A 20512-nucleotide genomic window follows, 5' to 3' on the forward strand; every position below is an offset into this window, starting at 1 on the left:
CATCTTCAAAGTGGGAAATTTCCCCTTATGGTGAACATAATGGGTCATGTCCCTCTATAATCTTTGCGACATCAGTAGATCCACCTCTTTGTGACATCAGCCAGACATGACTGTGCATGAAATTTGATTGGCTAAATCTGATGCAGCATTACGTAATAGGCTCTGCTGCACCAATGAAGGACATCAAATTTGCACCAAAGGCCAAAACAGAATCTGAAATCATGACGAGCGAAACATCAGTTAGCTCTGATGTGGTGAAGGCACAGTAGTAAAGCTTCAGTAGTAAAGCTTCCATGCAAAAGACTCCTAAATACCTCAGTGCTCATTGTTAAGTGCTCTTCTGCTCTGTCCTGGCTGGACTCACCCCAAATGTAGGATCCTACAGAATTTCACAGGTGCAGTCTGTGACACTGCGGTCACAGAGACACAATCTCAAGAATGTGCAGTGTTCTTTTCTTCTGCTGGCAGAAGCTACCGTGTCATGACTAAATTATTAGCAGCTCTGGGAGCAAGAGAACGAATCCTCCCTCAGTTGCAAATGAGGAGCTATATAAAGACTCATTTTTAAAGTAGAGGAAATAAATTTATGCCTGTTTATTTGTGGCTCTCCCACAGGGACACCTTGGGTTGTCACATTCCTCCATCATCAGAAAAGGACACAAATGTTCACAATTGCCTTAGGACTGGACTGGGTGATGGGGCTGGAAATTGCAGCTTTTGTCAGTGCAGGAACATGAGGCAGGTAAACCTATCCCTGTACATCCCCCAAAGTGGCCCTTGAAGATGCTTTGCTGTTTAACCTCAGGAGGAAATTTTAGATGTACTGTGAATTTTACAGATGTGAAATTTGGAAAATAAGGCTAGCCACCTTAGCTACCTCAGCTGTCTACCTTAGCTGGCCAACATTGTTAATTAATTGCCAGTTCATGTAGATCATTCTGGGCTAAGTGGGTGAGAAGTTTCAGGATGGATTAATACGCCATAGGCCCATCTAGTCCAGCTTCCTATATCTCACAGTGGCCCACCAAATGCCCCAAGGAGCACACCAGATAACAAGAGACCTGCATCCTGATGCCCTCCCTGCATCTTGGTGCCCTCTCAGGCTCAGACTTCTTTGGTTTCCAACCTGGGCCATATTGGAGAAGGAAATGTCCCAGAGCATCTGGCTTGCAGTGAGACCTTCAAACTGTGGCTGGTATTAACTCTCTGTGGGCAGTTTGCCTTGGACTGGATTAAGCTCATGCCATCCTACTGCACACCTACATTTCTTGCATTTGGCTGACCCTGTATGAAGCTGCTGCATGTAGCAATTTCAAGGTGCCACCAGAAGCCCAATGGCTCCGCAAACTCCTCTTGCAGGTGTATGTGTGATAAGCAATTATGATAGATATTCATGCACTGCGACACCCAGCCCTGGCTGCTGGGTGGGAGGGAGGGCGGCTGCTAAAGTGAAAAAGTGGAAGATTTAAAGACTCTGCATTTCTCTGCATAAATTGCCCACCAAAGGTAGAAGCTGCATGGCAGACATGCACACAGGCATCTCTAAGTTAAGCAGGCATGGGGGAGGGGGGAGGAGAGCAAGCACTGTAACGGGGAAGAGGCTGGAGAAATGATGGTTTTCATATTCTGGCAAGAACACATGGAATTTGGTGAACCTCTAAGTACAGTGGCAATTGTTGAAGAAAACAGCGACCTAATTACAGGGATATTAACCCCTCAGTTAGGTTTAGGTGACCATGTGCTTTTGCAAGAACTTAAACCTCAGTTAGAACTTAAACCTCAGTTTTTGCAAGAACTTAAACCTCAGTTAGGTTTAGGTGACCATGTGCTTTTGCTTTCAGGTGACCATGTGCTTGTGCAGGAACGATCAAGGCTGTTCATGCATTCTGCACTACTTAGACACAAATTTTCCCATAACTGCACCCAGGTTTGGTTTTTACAGTTCAGCACTCAGCACAAATTGTGCATGCATTGAATATGTACGTTTACTTAAAAGTAATGAACAGTTATACACAAATACAGGCCAACACTGATGTGTACCCATACAGTTTAACACATGACCAATCTAAGAGAGAAGGCTAAATGGGGGGGATGTGTGTGTGTGTTGAAGACAGGGGTTTGTGAATTAAGAGTCCCTACCTCTTTCTCCCATAATTCAAGCACCTGGATGACTAGCAATTGCTAAGTTGCAGAATCTTGATAACTCTGGAGGGGAGAGAATGAATCTCTGACATTGTTATAATACAGTTGATATACAGTTGTTATACAGTTGATATACAGTTGATATACTACAGTCCTGAGTTGGTTGCTCATTAAAATAGAAAAGGTGAATGAGCTGGCCTCTCAAGAGCAGGCAGAATGTTGAATATCTCTTCTGTCCATCCCAGCCAGAATCACCACCCAAATTATCTCGGCTATCAAAATGCGTCAAAGCTGTATTATTTCTGTGGGTTTTGTGTCTAAATCTAGAAACAACTTTCTACTTGTCTAGAAGTGTTTTTCCCAATTAACAGAGTGGGATGGGGGGAACCAGGATGGAAAGAATGGTTTACTCAAAGTCCTAAATCCACCCTAATCCCCCTGTGGTATTGCCCTATTCCTCCCAATGCTATTTTCAAAACACAGGGTCAGATTATGCATTTATTATAACATGAAATTTGAGCTGTAGGTAGCTCTGGCCCAGAACAAACAGAAACAAGCACAAAGGGGGGAATGTCAAAATCTTTTATTTACAACAGTCTCAAAAGGTAAAGAAGGGGAAAAACCTCAACAATAGAGGAACATTAAAATAAATTAACAGGAAGAAGGGTAGAAACCGTGAAGAAATTGTGCTATGTAGTCAACCCTTGAAAGCCGCATGCAAAGAAGATTCTGACCCATTCTTAGCCCCCCACATCCCATAATAATCACCAAGCAGCAGTGTCTTTCAGTCTTGCAACTTTCCTGGTGTTCTAAGAACTTGTGTGCATAGCAAATCTATTTATTGTACTTCAGATACCAGTCAAACCCAGGTTAGAATTTTCAGGCACCCATTTGGACTACGGGCCAAACAGAAATTTGACTAGAATGAGAAAGTCACTTAGGTACCCACAATCATACCCTGTTGCCCTACTTGTGAATGTGGGTTTTGAGGGATACTTGGAACCAGTCTATTTAGAAAAATACAAACATTCTAATTTGTGCAAAAAACTTAAGAAGATTAGCCGGGGAGATTAGATCTCCCTCACAACTGAATTTGGAGCACCTCCCCCAATCACTTTAAAACTAAACTGGAAGTGAATTTTTGAGGCTCCTGCACAGATTGAACATTTGCAGAATTTTGAGAGAAGGTATGTGACTGAAAAGGATTATTATTGAATGAATAATAATTTCAAGGAAAACAAAGCCAGCAAGATGAGTGGGACAGAAGTGTCTCACTTTCAGTTTTTGCAATGTTGCAGGCTAGATGAGAGCTAGTATGTTAGGGTAAGCAGTGCAAGCCTACAAGTCTGGAGTAAGTCCTATTGAGTTCAAAGGGACTTGTTCCCAGGTCAGTGTGTATACAGTGTCTTCTATACAGAGACAGCATTTCTATAATGCAGAGACAGCATTAAAAATTAGGAACTGGCCTATCTGACCCTTGGCTCTGCCACCAACTAACTGGGGGGGGCAATGGGCAAGTTGCTTTTTTCAGTTCTAGCCCCATTGGAAACATGGGGATAAATGATGCCAATCTGACAAGACTGTTGTAGGGGAGTAATTTATCAAAATTGTTGAATGCTATATGGATAGCTTCGCATGCTCTCCTGCCATCACTTTTTTTCCTAAGACTCATACAGGAAGTGACGTCTTTAGGGGAGGGCTAGGAATGAACCCCACAGAGCACCAGCTCTCCACACAGTTCCCAGCCCTACATAGACAGACCCTGACCCTTCCAGCATGGTCTCTCTCGAAGCAAGGCAGCTTCAGAGGCTCATCCTGACAGAGTGTCCTGGAAATTCCCAGTCTAACAAGGGCAAGAAAATCCTTGCAGCATCTACCAATACCCAGAAATAACTGAGAAACAAATGAAGTCTATTTCTGGGGAGGAACCTGGTCAAGGCAGACCCTGTAAACCACCCTTAGTTTTAAGTGCTCTCCGTGGCAAGAGTGATTTACTAAAGCAACAAGCCTGCCCTCCCCCTTGAGCTCTCCCAGTTTGTCTATCAATCAATCAGCAGCCAATTCCGTTGCTGGAGAGCACAGAAGGATTTATGTCAGTCACTGTAGTAAATAACGGGCGTTTTATTACCTTCCCAGGAGAAGCAGCTTCTCTTGTAAGGAAAATTCAAGGCAAACAAATTATGCTGCAAGTATGGAGGAGCCGTGACTTGCCCCAAGAAAAGCAGGAGACTTTACAGCCAAGGAGAAGGAGGGAGGCCAGGCTTGGGTGCAGAGAATGTAATCTAGTGTGGTGCTTCTGACACAATTTCAGATGCAATCCTCTGCATGCCAACATAGGAGGAAGCTCAACTGAACATTGGGATTGGCTTCCTAGTAAATGTGCACAGGATGGCTCAAGCCTACCAGTTGGTTAGGGGGGGAAAAATCAATTCATCTTTTGATCAAATAAGGATAGCCCCCAATTCCATTTGGCAGATTTAAAAAACAAAATGTTTTTCAAAAAAATTAGTGGTGCCAATGAAGCTTGCTGAGACCAATGAAGTTTGCTGGGACCAAACCACTTGCACTTTGATTGCACAGGTGGGGCACAGCTATGTGACGTAGCTGCATGTTCTGAGCCTTGTGCATGGAAAGCACCCAATGGAAAGCTCCTCTGGCTTGCAGCCACATTAAGCCACCCAACAGCCCCCCCCCCAACTTGGACTTAGTGTGTGGCCAAGGCAGCCTGATGACTGGGATGTAGCCAGCACATACTTCCTAGTTAAGGAGCTCAGACAGCAGGTGATGGGAGAAAACTCTGCTTGAGACCTTGCAGAGCTGATGCCAGTCTGCACATGTTCAGCCACTCATGCCAGCCACTGTTCCAACTCAACCCCTCAGACTGTCCCCTCAGAACTGTCCCCTCAGCCAATGCTACAAAATGCCAGCACCTATTACAGATTCAACTCCCTTGGTTTGCTGCCCTGTAAATAAATGTTTGCACAGTACACCCCCACCCAAGCAGAGTCCCTGTTGCTTTCTCTGCTGGGGTTGCAGCTGCTTAGCATACAAATGGTGAAAAGGATGAGCTCAGTGATGCTTTGCATGTGCTTGTTAACAGAGCGGGTTGCCGCTTCGTTTGGAGTTTAATGCCAACCATCTGCTCAGAACAAGCAGTTTCTCAGGGGCAAAAGGGCAGAACGTGTGCGGTGGGAGGGAAACAGAACAAGAATATGCCACAATCAAACAAGTGCCCCTGCTGTACCTGAGCCTCACAAAACCTGGGTCTTGGTGCCCAGTTTCCTGTCTGGATCCACCAATCAAGCAACACAGCTTCCAGGACTCTGTACACAGCTGCCCCGTGTACAGGCCTGGCTCTGATTCTTCTTGTAGGAATGGCTGCTAAGGCTAAGGCTTCAACAGCCTTTCCTGGCTGGACCCAGTGCCAGCCTAAGGGCAATTTGACCAATTTGGGCCCCACACCTGGAGAGACCCTGCACCAGGGTGGCAAGGAGAATGCTGGCATCTCCTCTGTAGCTGATGCTCCAGCTGGGAATCTTCTATGCTGAGACACTGCAAGGAGAGTATGGTGAACAGAGCATTGCTGCTGGACGGCCGTCCCTCCTGCCCACTCCTGGGTCCAATTGGCTTGAAATCACCCTCCTGGAAGGAACTGGCAGTGATGCTACTGCCAGGTGCTTTGCTGCTGTCACTCATCCTGGTGAGTATGACAAAAAAGTTTTGCATGGGCCTCGCAACTTCTATGGCCAGCAGTGGCTGGACCCCATTCTGAGCCCTGGCTCGTCTCTCGACCCTTACCTCAGCAGCTACTTGTGGCTCAGCTATGAAAACTGCAATAGGAGAACTGGAGAGACATTTGAAACACAAATCAAAGCAACCGGAAACTGTCAAAACACGACAGCATCCTCCTCCTGGAGCTTGGGTCCTCCTGGAGCTTGGGTCCTAAGAGGAGCGGGCGGGGGAGAGAAATGGGAATGTGTTGTAACTGCAGTCAGTTAATCCGCATCAATCAGCAGCTGCCCCCACAAGCAGAGTATACACAAGCAGAGTATGGAAGACACACAATGTCTTCCAGGTTTCCACATCGCATGACACGGAAAAAGTACCTGGAAGCAGTTCTGCATCTGCCAACTTGGGACGACACACATAAAGCAGAGATTCTCCTCCACCTCTTCTCAGCCACAGGACATGCATGGATTCTCACCATCCACCTTGAGAAAATTAACACTCAGGTTCCAAGCAAAAGAGAAGGAGATGGGAATAACATGCACCCAGAAACTGGGAGAGAAGGGACAGAGGCATTTTTTTTCTTTTGGACTTACAAAACAATCTTCTTAGAAAACTAGAGGAAGAAATTTGTGGCACCAGCTGGTATGAACAGCCCACCAGTCCACAGTTGGAAAGGCCAACCATGAATGATCTCCAGTCCTCACAGGAAAGGAGTGGATCTCTCCTCCATTCCCTTCTCACACTGCTGCCATGGGTCCTCCATTGGATGGGGGCTCAGATTCCTCCCCTTTATACAAAGGGGATTGTAGAGGGAAGATCGAGCAAATGATCCAGGAAAAGGGTATCGAGGGCCCAGCAAGAGCTTACATTGTGACTCTTGCCTGCACCACTAAGCCCTGTTCACATATGGTGAGGACTCCATGTGTACACTTGATACCCAGGAAATGGCAAGAATGGTGATCAAGTCCCCTGATGCGCACATCCTCCGTTGGACTGCCAGACTCTGGTCCCGAGACTCTTGTGGGACTCCAGTTGGGAAAAAAGGGGGAAGAAAAAAATGTGTATTGGAAGAGGTCATTCAGAGAAGTGGAACTATAGGATCGTCCCATTGGGGAGGGGGATCTTGAAGCCGCTTCTCAGCAGTGCCAAGCAGACACAGAGGCCAGTCACCATGGTGATGAGCACGCCTGCCAGGGCCTTGAGGAAGGAAGTCCGGCTGCGCGTGAAGGAGGCGGGTCCCATGACACTCAGCAGAGCTGTGCTCACAGTCAGTGTATACAGGATGGAGACACCCGTGTTGAGGGCCACGATCTTGCCAAACTTGGCAAAGGGGGCAATGATGCAGAAGAAGAGTGGGATGGTGGCAATGACGGTGGTGACAGCGCTGGAGACGATGGCCACACCCACGTGCCGCACCGCCTCAATTGTTCGCCACTGGCGGCTGGAGCTTGGGTCCTAAGAGGAGCGGGCGGGGGAGAGAAATGGGAATGTGTTGTAACTGCAGTCAGTTAATCCTGCACTGCCCCCCCCTTAAAACAGACCATCAACCTCTCCTGCAAGTTGGCAAGGAGAACTGCCACAAGCTTGTGTTAAGAACCCTACCAGGGAGATGCTGGTTAAATTGAGTCTCCACAGTCAAAGGCAGTCTACCTTCGATAGCAGTTGCTGATTGCCTTCATGCTTTGCTTGAGGATTTTCCAGAGGCATGCGAGTGGCCACTATGAGACGCCACTAGAGGGACCCTAGGTTTCACTTAGCAAAGCTCTTGCTTTACATACCTATGGACGGTACCACTTCCATTCACAGATGGGAGCAAGTGAGTTGTATGCCTGAATCCTTACCTCTGCCATAACCCCCCTCCTTGTACTTGGAAAACTAGCATGTCAGGGAGGGTAAGAAGGAAAATCCTCATTCCCTGCCGTAACAAAGCTTAAGCACATAGAATTTACTCGTTCCTATTTAGTCTCAATTCCATGTTTAGTCTCCCCTTCCCTTCTGTCTACATTTGTACAGCCATGAATATGGCACTTTACGCAGAATGACAGGACAGATCCCTGTCCCAAGAGGCTTGCAATTTTGACAAACAGAAAAGGAAGTGGATAAGTGGAAAGAAAAATAAGCAGAGAAAGCATTATGAGATGTTTCTGTTTCATGATGCTTAGTTACATCAGGAAGAGAGGACATCTAGACTGTAAGATCCTTGAGACAGGGTTCTATCCGCTCCCTCCTTGTAAAGCACCATCGATGTGGACGGCACCATAACCATGATGAAGGGATTGTGTCTGGATGGAGATGCCTTTCCAAGTGGGCAGGCACAGTCCCATTTAGCATGACTCTCCATTCAAATCAGAATGTGTGGTACAGAATGTGTGGGGGGGGTATATCCAGACGCTGAAGAAAGGAGAGAGTCTTGAGGGCAGCACGCATCTTATGATGGGGAAGACTCACCTCAGCCAGGTGAAGTGGCACGTTCTCCCCAGCTAGCAAGTATCCCTCCACAAGGTGGACACAATAATCAACTGAAGATCCAACAAGGATGGAGAGGGAGATGGCCTCCACCGCCCCCATCTCCCAGCCGGACCAGTACATGATCGTAACCACAAGGCAGACAACCCCTGCAGAAAGAGAGAGAGAGAGGAAGGAATAAAAACAGAAAAGGTTTATTATTATTATTATTATTATTATTAGTATTAGTATTAGTATTTATATACCGCTTTTCAACTAAAAGTTCACAAAAGTTCATAAAAGCGGTTTATGTACAAATAAGCCTTTTAAAACCAGAAATCTTATCATACTTGGCATTTGTATTGCATTTTCCAACTGTTCAAAGAACTTTCTGTGTATTATTTATGTTGTAGCCCAATCAGGTGTTATTAACCCCATATCACAGATTGAGAAGACTGAGGTCAAAAGGGGAAGCTTCCCCAAAGCTACCAAGCCAGCTCAAGGCAGAAGTGAATTGAACCAAGTACTGCTCAGCCAATGTGCTACACCGACTCTCATAACATTAAGATTGTGAATGATTAATTCTTAAACAGAAAAAAAAGGAGGAGGTGAGAAGGTCTTCTGTACCTAGGATGGTGAGCAAGACTGGAAGTAGCAGGAGAATGTGAGTGGTGAAGATAGCAACAGCAGCTATGCAGATCACCAGGGAGAGGATGAGGCCATAGAGAGCACTTTGCACACCTGGAATAAGGAAGGGTGTGTGAGAGAGAGAGATTTTGTGTTTTTCTTTTTTTTTTCAAATTCTACTGCAGAGCTTGGGGAGGCAGACATGTTTCCACACCACCATCTCAATTGAACATAGGAGCTCTGCCACAGAGAATCAGAATCTCCTGATTCACAGCCCTGACTGTAAGCCTTGTGGGACAGGGAACAGTCACCTTTAGACTCCGTTGTTACCAGTCACAAATTTTCAATGTCTGCAGGGAGTTGAGTCTTAGGAGTTTTTCCCCACCTTGCAAATCACAGCTATTCCTGGTTCTCCAGCTGGGACTGCTAGAGGAAGGCAGAGGCCCACCTACCTATGATCTCCATGAAGATCTGCTTCCAGTGTTCGCAGGTCTGGAAGCCCCGGCGCAAGATGGAGCTTTCAGGAAACTGCCGGAGTTGTTCCTGGAGAAATGTTTCCCACTTTAGATAATCTGAGTAGGTCTGGAAAGAGGATTTTCCCTTGTAGGTTGTCTGCAATGGTAAGAAGCCAATGGTTAGAACAATTCACAGATGCACACTTCTTGCATTCTCTCTATGTCATCAGAAAGCACTGTGCTTGAAGACAATGAGTCTGGACACAGACACAGACTGTCAGAGTTAGGAATCTGCTCAGTCAGAGTTCAGACAGTCAGAATTAGGAATCTGCTGTGTGATCTGAGTTAAATATAACTCTAGATTTGGGCTAGCTGTCCAATGCTAGACTAATGCTAAAGCTTAAGGGTGAATTGCTAGCCTTTTTGTTTGTTTGTTCTAATGGGATTGTGTGAACTTCCACTTCTCCTGAATTTATATGTAATTAGAAGATTTTCCCAAGTTCTTTCAGGAAAGTTCTTTCACATGGTGCGTTGTGCAACCAACAGCCACATCCATGTGAGCATTATAAAAACACCACACCAAAGCAAGTGCAATGTGATCATACACACGACTGCATCAAGATGCTTTGTGTGCTGCATTTTACCAGGGCACACTTTGTGAATAGGTAAAATACAGCACAGAAAAAATCCAGAAAAAATCCTGAAATAACGAAACAAGCTTGGTGATGTATAATGGTGTTTAATCAATGCACCACATATACCAGTAGCTTAGAGGGCAGCAGAGGAGGAGGGAGAGAGTGAAGGAGATCCAAAGGAACTGAAAGCTGAAATGAACTACAAATGCATGAACTTCTGTACAACACTCCATTACGTCTCTCTGCTGTGCAGCCAGGGTCTTCTAGCCAGAGGCTGTGCAGCCTTTGCCTAGATTCCTTGCAGAAGGACAATTCCTTGCAGAATCAATGTCCTTAAGACATTCTTTGCAGAAGTTCATTATCATTTGGGTTCCAACCAGTCTTCCCTGTGGGACAAGCTGGGTCCCACAGGGATTATTTCAGAAACATCCTCGAGATAGCCATTGTCTGCTCTTAACTGCTGGCTTCAGCCACCCCCACCAAACCAGCCCCAATGTGAGAAACAGCTAAATATGCTTTGCCCTGTTTCCCATATGGGGACAGAGATAATCTTACACAACAATTTATTTACACACACATTTTTGCAAAAGCAATAAAAACAAGTGCCCTGGTTCTCACACGCCATCAAAATGCCTTAAAAGTAGCTCCTACAAGATTATTAAATTATGAAGTGAGTTGGCACTCATGCACCAGCTTGATGTTTCACCCACTGACCAGCAGCTTTTCCAGGTCAATTAGAAGCACCCTCGGGAAACCTCCCTAGTGCAGGCAAGAGCTCCATTTGTTTGAAAGGCTCCAAGGGTCAACCTGCTGCCCTTAAGAAAACCTTATTCCCCCGGTTCTAATTTCCACAGGTTGAAAACATACAGCCGTGTAGAGCCACAGGCGGTTCCCAGCTCAAACAGGCATGGATCTTGTGAAAAATGTAATGCTTTCTACATGCTCAATTGAGCTGCACCAAATTGACTGGTCTCTCATTAACTCGGGCAGAGTCATTTTTCCAGTTTTCTACCTTCGGGAAAACCCTTTCCCTTTGGACATCTGCTAGGGCACCCAGCATTATGCTCCAAGATTTAGGCTCAGGGAAGGCAGGGAGACAGACAGGAAGGACGAAAAAAACTGAATTCTGAGCCAGCTCAGGACAAATGGTGCCTCCCATTCTCTGCGGTGGAGGCAGTAACACTACTGCCTCTGACTTGGAGAACTCTGCCCCAGAACCTGAACTTGCAAGCTGGGGAACAGAATGGGTGGGGGTCCTCACCGACTCAAAGGCCATGGAGATCCATTGCACTTTGCCATCTTTTACACCCACCGCCCCGTGGGACAGCTGCCCAGGAAGGAGGTTTGGTTCAGGAAGGTTCTTACAATCTGGGTGCAGCATCTGAAGGACAGAGGTGCTATAACCTGGAAAGAGAGAGAGAGGATTTAGGTGGTTACTGAATTTCTGCACAATCCAGAACAGCAAAGGCTGTGTTTTCACTGAAGTTAAGAAAATCCTTTTCAAGCCTAGTGAGATCTGGGTTGTCCCCAATTACAATGAAAAGTCACTTCATCTCTCGGGAATTGAACAGGCCCCAAATGAATCACGTCCCAATTACATGTTTCAAAGACTGAAAGCAACTGAAAGCAATGCTCACATGCAAATATCACTCCCAAATGGCCATAAGAGGATGTTATAATGGCTCAAGATGTGTCAACATACCTGAGGGTAAACATTGGGCTCCTCCTGGTTTGACCAGCTCAGCATTGGTGGCGATGGCCTTGCAGATCTGGCACAGGTTGCCAATCTCTTTGAAGAGGTCAAAACCATCATCGTAGATGACACTGCCCTTTCACAAGGAGACACCCACAGAAAGAGAGGAAACATATGAGACCTTAAACGCATCCCACCCACCCCATGCAGAAAGGCACATATACCATGTCTCCAATGACGTGGTTGTCCATCTGCCGGGTGCGATTCACTCCCAGGATCCCAAACACCACAAATACCATGGCTCCTGTGTCCACCAGCGGTCGAACAGCTGGCTTCCCACAACTGGCATTTCCACAAGGGTTGAACCCAGAAGTGGGCGACAGCTTGGCTTTGGGGGATGCTGGAGGAGAAAGGCAAGGAGAAAGGATGGAAATCCAAAGCTGCACTATATCAAGTCAGACCAAGGCTTGCAGCAAGGAACTTTTTCCCATCCTACATCAAATACTGGTGATTGAATTTGGGAATCTCTGAGCAAGTCCCTAAGCAAATCCAAGGTACAAGCTTTTGAGGGGCTGACAGGAGCATCCCTGTCTGCTTCCTGCTTCCCTCTACTCACTTGGTATATTTGCAGACAAACGTATTACACACAAACACCAAACAAGCTCTCTGTTCTGAGAAGGAAGCATGTGCAGATGGCTGCTCCCACAAAACTTCCTTCCACTCAGAGAAGCAACAAGAGTGAAACTGCATTCAAACTGCCTAAATCCCTCTGTGGCCAAGCACATACAGGAGCTGGCCTCCTAACCCAGGGTCCATCTAGGTCCATATTGTTCGCACTAACTGGAAGTCACTCTCCGTTAGATCAAGGGTCTTCTTCAGTCCTGCTTAGAGACACAGCCCTCAAGGAGCCCAGGCATGCATGCAAAGCCAAGACCTCTGGGTCACATCCCCCCAAGTGCTCTCACCTTTCTCACTTGGTACATACAGGAAGCCTTTGTTTGGTCCATCTGGGCTGGAGCTGAGAAGGCACCCAGGTGGAGTCATGCACACCCGACCGTGATAAGGGGGCTTGTGTGACTGGGCGAAGTACAGCTTCCTGCAGACAGAAAAGTGGTTTTAGGCTTCTGCTTTTAATTGCATTTTTGCCCTCCATTGCTTGTTTTGTAAGCTGCTACATAACATAAGAACAGCCTTGCTGGATCAGGCCATAGGCCTATCTAGTCCAGCTTCCTGTATCTCACAGTGACCCACCAAATGCCCCAGGAAGCACACAAGACAACAAGAGACCTGCATCCTGGTGCCTCCCTTGTATCTGACACAGCCCATTTCTAAAATCAGGAGGTTGCAAATACACATCATGGCTTGTAAACTGTGATGGATTTTTCCTCCAGAAATTTGTCCAATCCCCTGTTAAAAGTATCTAGGCAAGACGTGCTGCCAGCACAGTCCTATGTGTACAGCTGGCTTCCTGCTTACTTCCCGCTTCTGGCTTACTCAGAAGTAAGTCTCATTGAGCTCAGTGGGACTTCCTAGCAGAAAAAGTGTGTACAAGAGCTACAGGGCTTCATTCCTTTGAACTTCAGGGAAAACACCAGACTATTTCAATGTCCATTTTCCCCTCCATTGTCAAAGGTTCTTTTAACATAAAGTGAAAAAGAGAAAGAAAAGAAAAAGCAAAAAGAGAAAGCTGCCACCTTTGTTCAAACACAGCTTGGGAAAAAGTACCATATGTGCCACTTTCTGCATCTCCTGAAGTTAACATGCACATGGCTTCTATATCTTTCTAAAAAGATTAAATAATGTTCTAAAATGTAGTTCAAGTCCATCTGGAAGAATCAGGGCAGACTCTTACTAAGAATGCAGGCTCACTCAAATTGGGTGAAATAAAATCGATTTACTGGTCTAATAAAATAGAGAAGCACCAGCCCACATCAAAACTGGAAGATTCTGCTGGAACTGCCCCCCATTAACAGTTTAGTCCTGTCCTGAAAAACTAGCTTCAAAAAGGACATGTCTCCACTTTCAAATAAAACGGTCAGGGCTCTCAATCAAGGAATGCGGAGAACTGCAGTTCAATGAAAGGAGGGCAGTTCTCAAATCATCTTGTTGGAACTCTCCCCTCAAGTCAACATTGCCCATCATCCTTTCAGGAGACACACCACAGCAAACCACTGCAAGATAAGTTAATTCTACAATTCATTTTGGGTATGTCTCCAGGAAGCATTGGGGGAAAGCACTTCACAGGAATGGAGCAGCCACTGAGCAGAGGTTCAGCACTCTTTTCCAGCACCCAGGATGATGTTGTGACATCATTTCAGGGTTCTCTTCAGAGGAGAGAGCACTCGCCCTGTTCCTTCACCTGTGGAGGCTCAGAAAAACAACGCGGGCACAATGCCGCCAGAACCTCCTCCATAACTAGGGCAAGCCAATGTCCTGCACCCCCCTTGGCATAGTGCCCAAAGCACGTCTGTCAGGCTCCACCCTAATTACAACTCTGCCACTGAGAATTCTTCTATCACCCAACCATGGGGCAATATGTGTGTGGAGATGGGCATTTTTCAACTTGAGAAAGCATCATGGCCCTTTGGAAGCCATGAGGACTAGGAACTGGGACTCTTCTGGGTGGAACTAGAGCCTCCACACTTTGAGCCTTCTCCAGAGTTGCACCCTGTGTATAGCCCTGATCAAGCACTGTGCCTCAACGGACTTTATCCCATTTGCTGGAATAGATAAAAGCAACATTTTTATTACCGTGTTTGCTGCTGTTCCTTTGCAGCCACGTAGAAACTGAAATCAAATTTCCACCCTCTCTTGGCATCGCAGGACAAAGTGGTCATCATCCATTTCTTGGGGCCCATCTGCTGGACATGCCCTACTGTGGACATACAAGCGGTCAGCCTCTTGGTGAAGTTACCGTAAGGAACTCTATATACCTAAGCAATGGATTAATGAAAACAGAACACTTCACTCCATCTGTCCGGAGTTGGGGAACAGGCCACAAAAGAAAGGTTAGCATCCTAGACTCTTCCCTGCTTGCCCCAACAGATCATTATCTGTTAGATAATGGTAAGAATCTGCAGGCCTGCACATACAGCAGATCACAGGAAGACACTGTTCTTGGACAACAGCACCCCAGATTGCCAGTGGGCATTGGCAGGGTCAGAGAGCAATGCTTCTCCTCCCCCACACTAAAGATCAATAGCTTGTTCCCCAAAAATCTCCATGGCTAAATCTGAAAATTGAGACTGCAATACTGAACATAACTTTCTGAAAAGTTACTCTACCACAGAGAAAAATGTATTTAGCATAAGAATGCTCATGTGAAATAATAAAACTGTGTCCCTTTCAGAAATCTAACATGTGGGACAAAGCTCACCCCTCCTCATAATTTTGTCCCCTCCTCCCCACAATATATTTTTCTGGCACCATGACTGCAGAGGGAGGGTCACATGACTGAGTGCTGAATGATGGACAATGATGGGCAAAAAAAAATATCCTAAATTCACAGCGACAGATTGATGAGGTTTGAAATGGGGGTGACCAACTACGAAAGAGACTGGGAGCTGGGGGGAGGGGAGGTCACAGCGGACAATTAATGAAAAGCATTTCCTTCTAAGAAATGATTTGTGTCAGGAAGAAGACAAGGCCTTCTATATCTGAAGCACTATTCCGTATGCAAAGTCCAAGAACAATTTCATTGCATGATCTGCTATTTGTGTAGTCAGTCCTGAGCACCTCCATATCTTTGTTGCAAACCAGGTCGCACCCCAAGCTACCTAACATGAACACAGGTAAAAAATTGACTCTTGCAATCTGAGTAAATTAATCTATTGTAATGTAAAAAAAAAAAATGTAAAAAAAAAAAATAGGCTACAGAAGAAACTGACACTCAAGTTAGTTATGGATCACGCCCCCTCCTCACAGCAAGTGAGATTTCTTCACATTGCTTGCTAACTCTCAAGACTATTTGCACAGCCTTGAGGGCTAGCAACTTAACATTTGATTAAAAAGAATGAACAACTGAGAAGTTTCAGAATGTGGAGTTTGGTATCTGTTTTTATTTTTTGTAATTCCGCATGGTGATCAGAGACACACATGTCTCTGACAAGTGTAAAGTCATGCACATTGGGGCAAAAAATCAAAACTTCACATGGGTTCTGAGCTGTCTGTGACAGATCAGGAGAGAGATCTTGGGGTGGTGGTGGACAGGTCGATGAAAGTGTTGACCCAATGTGCGGCGGCAGTGAAGAAGGCCAATTCTATGCTTGGGATAATTAGAAAAGGAATTGAGAACAAAATGGCTAATATTATAATGTTGTACAAATCGATGCTAAGGCCACACCTGGAGTATTGTGTCCAGTTCTGGTCACCGCATCTCAAAAAGGACATAGTGGAAATGGAAAAGGTGCAAAAGAGAGCTACTAAGATGAGCGACTACTGAGCTGGGGCACCTTCCCTATGAGGCGTTTGGGCCTCTTCAGCCTAGAAAAGAGACGCCTGAGGGGGGACATGATTGAGACATACAAAATTATACAGGGGATGGACAGAGTGGATAGGGAGATGCTCTTTACACTCTCACATAACACCAGAACCAGGGGACATCCACTAAAATGTTGGGAGAGTTAGAACAGACAAAATAAAATATTTCTTTACTCAGCGTGTGGTTGGTCTGTGGAACTCCTTGCCACAGGATGTGGTGACAGCATCTGGCCTGGATGACTTTAAAAGGGGATTGGACAAGTTTCTGGAGGAAAAATCCATTATGGGTTACAAGCCATGATGTGTATGTGCCACCTCCTGATTTTAGAAATGGACTATGTCAGATGCAAGAGAGGGCACCAGCATGCAGGTCTCTTGTTATCTGGTGTGCTCCCTGGGGCATTTGGTGAGCCGCTGTAAGATACAGGAAGCTGGACTAGATGGGCCTATGGCCTGAGCCAGTGGGGCTGTTCTTATGTTCTTATGTCCTTCCTTGTACATTTCCCCAAAACAAAGCTCAGGCTAGGATTCCAGAAAAAGTGGGGTTCCTCAAAGAAGCTCCCCATCTCCCCTTCCTCCTGCACTGTAGTACGCCCATTTCCTTGTTGCCAACATTGAGAGATACTCCCACCACTCACCTGAAAAGAGGGGACCTCCCCATCTCCTGGGGACACTGTCTGCCATGGAGCTGGGACAGTGGCATTGAGAGAGAACCTGTAGATTGCTGGTCGACCCTTCCCTTTGGATTTGAAGATGTAGACAGTTCCCTGGGGGTCTGAAGAATGCAGCACAGTCAGTCTGAGATGGACCATCTAGCAACAGGTGCCCTTGACTGGACAAGAACCAGGGTGGTCCAAAGGGCACCTCATCCTCAAATGCAAGTCACTTTTAAAATACATTCTGCTGCTGTATGTTGTCCTCCTCCTTAACTAGAAGGTACAGCCAGATCATGCTTCCCCTCCGCTCCAGAACTCCTCTGGGGGCTATTATTATTTAGCAGGGTTTCTACAGCAAGGGTGGGCAAAGACTGAGGATGCAGGCTGCTCACAAACTCACCCTGCAGAGCTCCATCCCCAGGTGCACTTGACTGGGGCCCCCATGCAAGCCCTGATCCCCGTTTCTTCTTCTCCAAAGTGGTGTGGATGTTATTCTGCAGATTACAGGGTTTTTCCTGAAATAAGCCTGTCACACAAGGTTAGTCAGGGAAGGAAGGCTATTGAGCATTGATAGAAGCAAGGCTGGGGGGGAGGTTCTCCCCAAAGGAGGAAGAATCACAGCCCTCCTGAATGGGTGACAAAAGCCTCTTGCCATTCATTCAGCACTCTTGTCATTCATGTGGTGCTGAACAAAAATCAAGCGGAATAAGCTTTTTCCAAATGCCTGCGCCATCAGTCCCCTGAGCAAGCTACGACTGACTCAGCTTCATCTCACCTGAGCAGGTGACACAGGAAATGCCCTCAGCACTCAAGTTGTACTTGAGATCCAGCAGCACCTGGATGTTGGTGTCAGGCCGGAAGAGAAGGGGAGCACGGCTAGCCGGCCTGAGGCGGCTGGCGAAGAAGATGGAGAGCAGGAGAACCATCACAAACAGCCCTGCAACAAGACACAGCATGAAGACCGAAGCAGGATTACACGCAAATCACATCAAGAGTTCTTGCCACTGTAGCGTTGCGGCTGCAAGATGGATCCAAGACTTCACCAGTTTGAAACTTGCCTATGTCAAACTTGCCTATGTCAGGGGCTCACTGGGTGGCTTTAAGCAAGCCACTTCTCCCTATCTGCTATATGGGAATAATGCTACCTACCTTACAAGGTTATGAGTAAGTACTCAGTTGTAAGTACTGCAACAAACTAATTTATATCCCATCTTCCCCCATCTAACATGGGTGTCCAAGATCCAATTTATGTAAAATATAAGAGCAACAAAACTACACAAAAATTCAACAGCAGAAATAAAAGCTGCAATAATTCAAACTTCAGACTGTGCTTTAATTCTGGTATTTAATATATTATTGTGAGTCACCTTGGTGATGGGAAAGAAAGTCAGTCTAGAAATCTTTGTATAAATACTTGGCATTCATATGGGATCTTTCCAGTGTCTTCAAAGGCAAAAACCATGACATTTCCAGCTGGGCTACCTAAAATGGTACAAGCTGAGTGTAGGCTAAGGCAAAATCACCCCTTTCACTTTGTCACATGCACTTTTCAATCTGTGTGCCCCTTAAGGTCTAGAAATTTGCATTTTTTTTCAAATAAAAGAAAAGGTTTGTTTGGATAATGAAATCTGCATGCCATTCCACATGCTGAGCTTCACTGGAATGCTGACTTGCCCATCCTGCTTACCAATAATCATCCATCGGCTCTTCACTGCTGACCACAGTGTCCAATACTGGAGGAGCTCCTGCAAGCGAGGGATCAGGTGACCCTGATTGTTTCTGGTGGGGCACTGGAGGTTCTCAGGCAGCACGGATACCAGGGGGACATCCCCCATTTCCACAGCCACTAACAGAAAGGACAAAGCCAAGGTGAAATGCAAGCAGAGAAAGGCAAGTATGTAAGTAAAAATCCAGAAGCCTGCATTGCACAACATTGGGGGTTTGTACCGCTTCATAGCTTGTAGACTTTTAAACACTGTATTGAGTTGGTGACTTGACTTGCTCACAAGAGATATCTGCTTATGAAGTTAGAGGTGACAGAATTCTGGACTGCTCCATTTCAGTGGGGGGAAACATATTTCAGAATGCAACCATGTGCAAACTCCCCCCCCCCCCATGTTGTATAAAAGAACACTGGATAAAAGATATAGCGTAGTTAGCTCCTTAGTTTTTTAGTTTATTACACTAAGGGCGAATCCTAACCAACTTTCCAGCACTGGCATAGCTGTGCCAGTGGGGCATGTGCTGCAGTTGGGAGGCAGTTACAGAGGTCTTCTCAAGGTATGGCAATGTTTGTTCCCTTACCTCGAAGTTGCATTATGGGAAAATGGGTTAGGATTGCACCCTTAGAGTGTTTTTTGGGGGATGGGGAAGGGTTTAGAAGTGCGACTCCCTTCCTGCAGCCCAGAATTCCAGTACAGCAGCCCAGATTCCAGTGCCTCAGTTTATCACCTCACTCTGTGAAATGAGAAGATTCAGTACAAGCTCCACTTCTTTTTTTCCTACAGTGACGAACCAAGTCTTTGGAAAGCCCACAAGCACCACACAACAGTTATGGCATTCCCTTACTATTCAGGGAGAAGCCACAGCGCAGGGAGAGAACCCTGTTCAGGCAGGGAGCAGGTCCCAGTTCAATCCCTGGTATCTCAGGGCTTGAGGGGAAAAAATCTAAAGCCTTGGAGAATTGCTATGCCTCACAGTAATACTGGGTCAGTAAGGAGGGCACCTTCAGATTATCCCGGCATAATGATCGAGGACTTTGGGATGCTTTCTCAATTGACACAACCTATTGCTGATGGTCTTGTCTAAGCCTCACCCCAAATCTTGAATCACGCCCTTCCCTTGAATTTAGCATTTCACTGCTAAAGTATCTGCTCCTAGCTGTATTAACATTGCACATGCACACACAGCGACTTTCCCTGCCCCGCTGACCCAAGGGGGCCCCCGTAGGAAATTGTCCTCCGGTCTCATATTATTCTAGGAAAACAACAGATATTTCCATAAATTACCATGTAGCAGCAGGACAGCATATCAATGAGGTTGGGTGTCTGTGGCAGAAACTTCAAAAACTGTGAGCTGTTTGCCAGGAGTCAGGGACCCCTGGTCTGCAGGAAGGCTCATCACAGGAGGGATGGATTTGAGGGCATTGCACTTCCTCCAAGATAGCCATGTTTCAAGCTTTCTACCCAGGTTTCTAGCTCTTAGTGAGAATAGGAGGTTTTGACACTCAGAGGCTGGCTGGACATCAGTCGCAAGGAGGACATTTGTTTGAGTCTTTACTCTGCCAATTTGAGTGGAGGGATAGATGTGGAAGTGAACCAATCTCTGAACATAAGAACAGCTCTGCTGGATCAGCCCAATATAGTCCAGCTTCCTGCACTGCCCATCAGATGCCTCAGGGAGCACACAAGATACCTGCAACCTGGTGGCACTCCCTTGGCATTCTGAGACAGCCTACTTCTAAAACCAGGAGGTTGCACATACGCATCATGGCTTGTATCCTGTGATGGACTTTTCTTCTACAAAGAAATCCCCTCTTCAGGGCATCTACGCCAGAAGCCATCACCACATCCTGTGGCAAGGAGTTCCACAGGTTAATTACATGCAGATTAAAGAATGAATGAATTAAACTAGGATGCAGCTCATGATCCC

The 20512-nt window shown here is 46.2% G+C and overlaps 1 protein-coding gene across 1 annotated transcript in view; it reads right to left on the reverse strand.

Moving 5' to 3' along the window:
- Positions 1–6963: 6963 nt before the first annotated feature.
- DISP3 (dispatched RND transporter family member 3) overlaps positions 6964–20512 on the reverse strand; it is a 42253-nt gene continuing 28704 nt past the window's right edge. The window contains exons 9-21 of the mRNA XM_066637676.1: positions 18549–18707; positions 17637–17798; positions 17262–17387; positions 16844–16980; positions 14478–14659; positions 12692–12822; positions 11951–12126; positions 11736–11862; positions 11295–11437; positions 9396–9555; positions 8944–9057; positions 8320–8486; positions 6964–7326 (exon numbers count right to left, since the gene is read on the reverse strand). Coding sequence (XP_066493773.1) covers positions 6964–7326; positions 8320–8486; positions 8944–9057; positions 9396–9555; positions 11295–11437; positions 11736–11862; positions 11951–12126; positions 12692–12822; positions 14478–14659; positions 16844–16980; positions 17262–17387; positions 17637–17798; positions 18549–18707 — 2147 coding nt within the window. The remainder of the gene's footprint in view (positions 7327–8319; positions 8487–8943; positions 9058–9395; positions 9556–11294; positions 11438–11735; positions 11863–11950; positions 12127–12691; positions 12823–14477; positions 14660–16843; positions 16981–17261; positions 17388–17636; positions 17799–18548; positions 18708–20512) is intronic.

The sequence above is a fragment of the Tiliqua scincoides genome, chromosome 9 (genome assembly GCF_035046505.1).
Source record: "Tiliqua scincoides isolate rTilSci1 chromosome 9, rTilSci1.hap2, whole genome shotgun sequence".
Lineage (NCBI taxonomy): Eukaryota > Metazoa > Chordata > Lepidosauria > Squamata > Scincidae > Tiliqua > Tiliqua scincoides.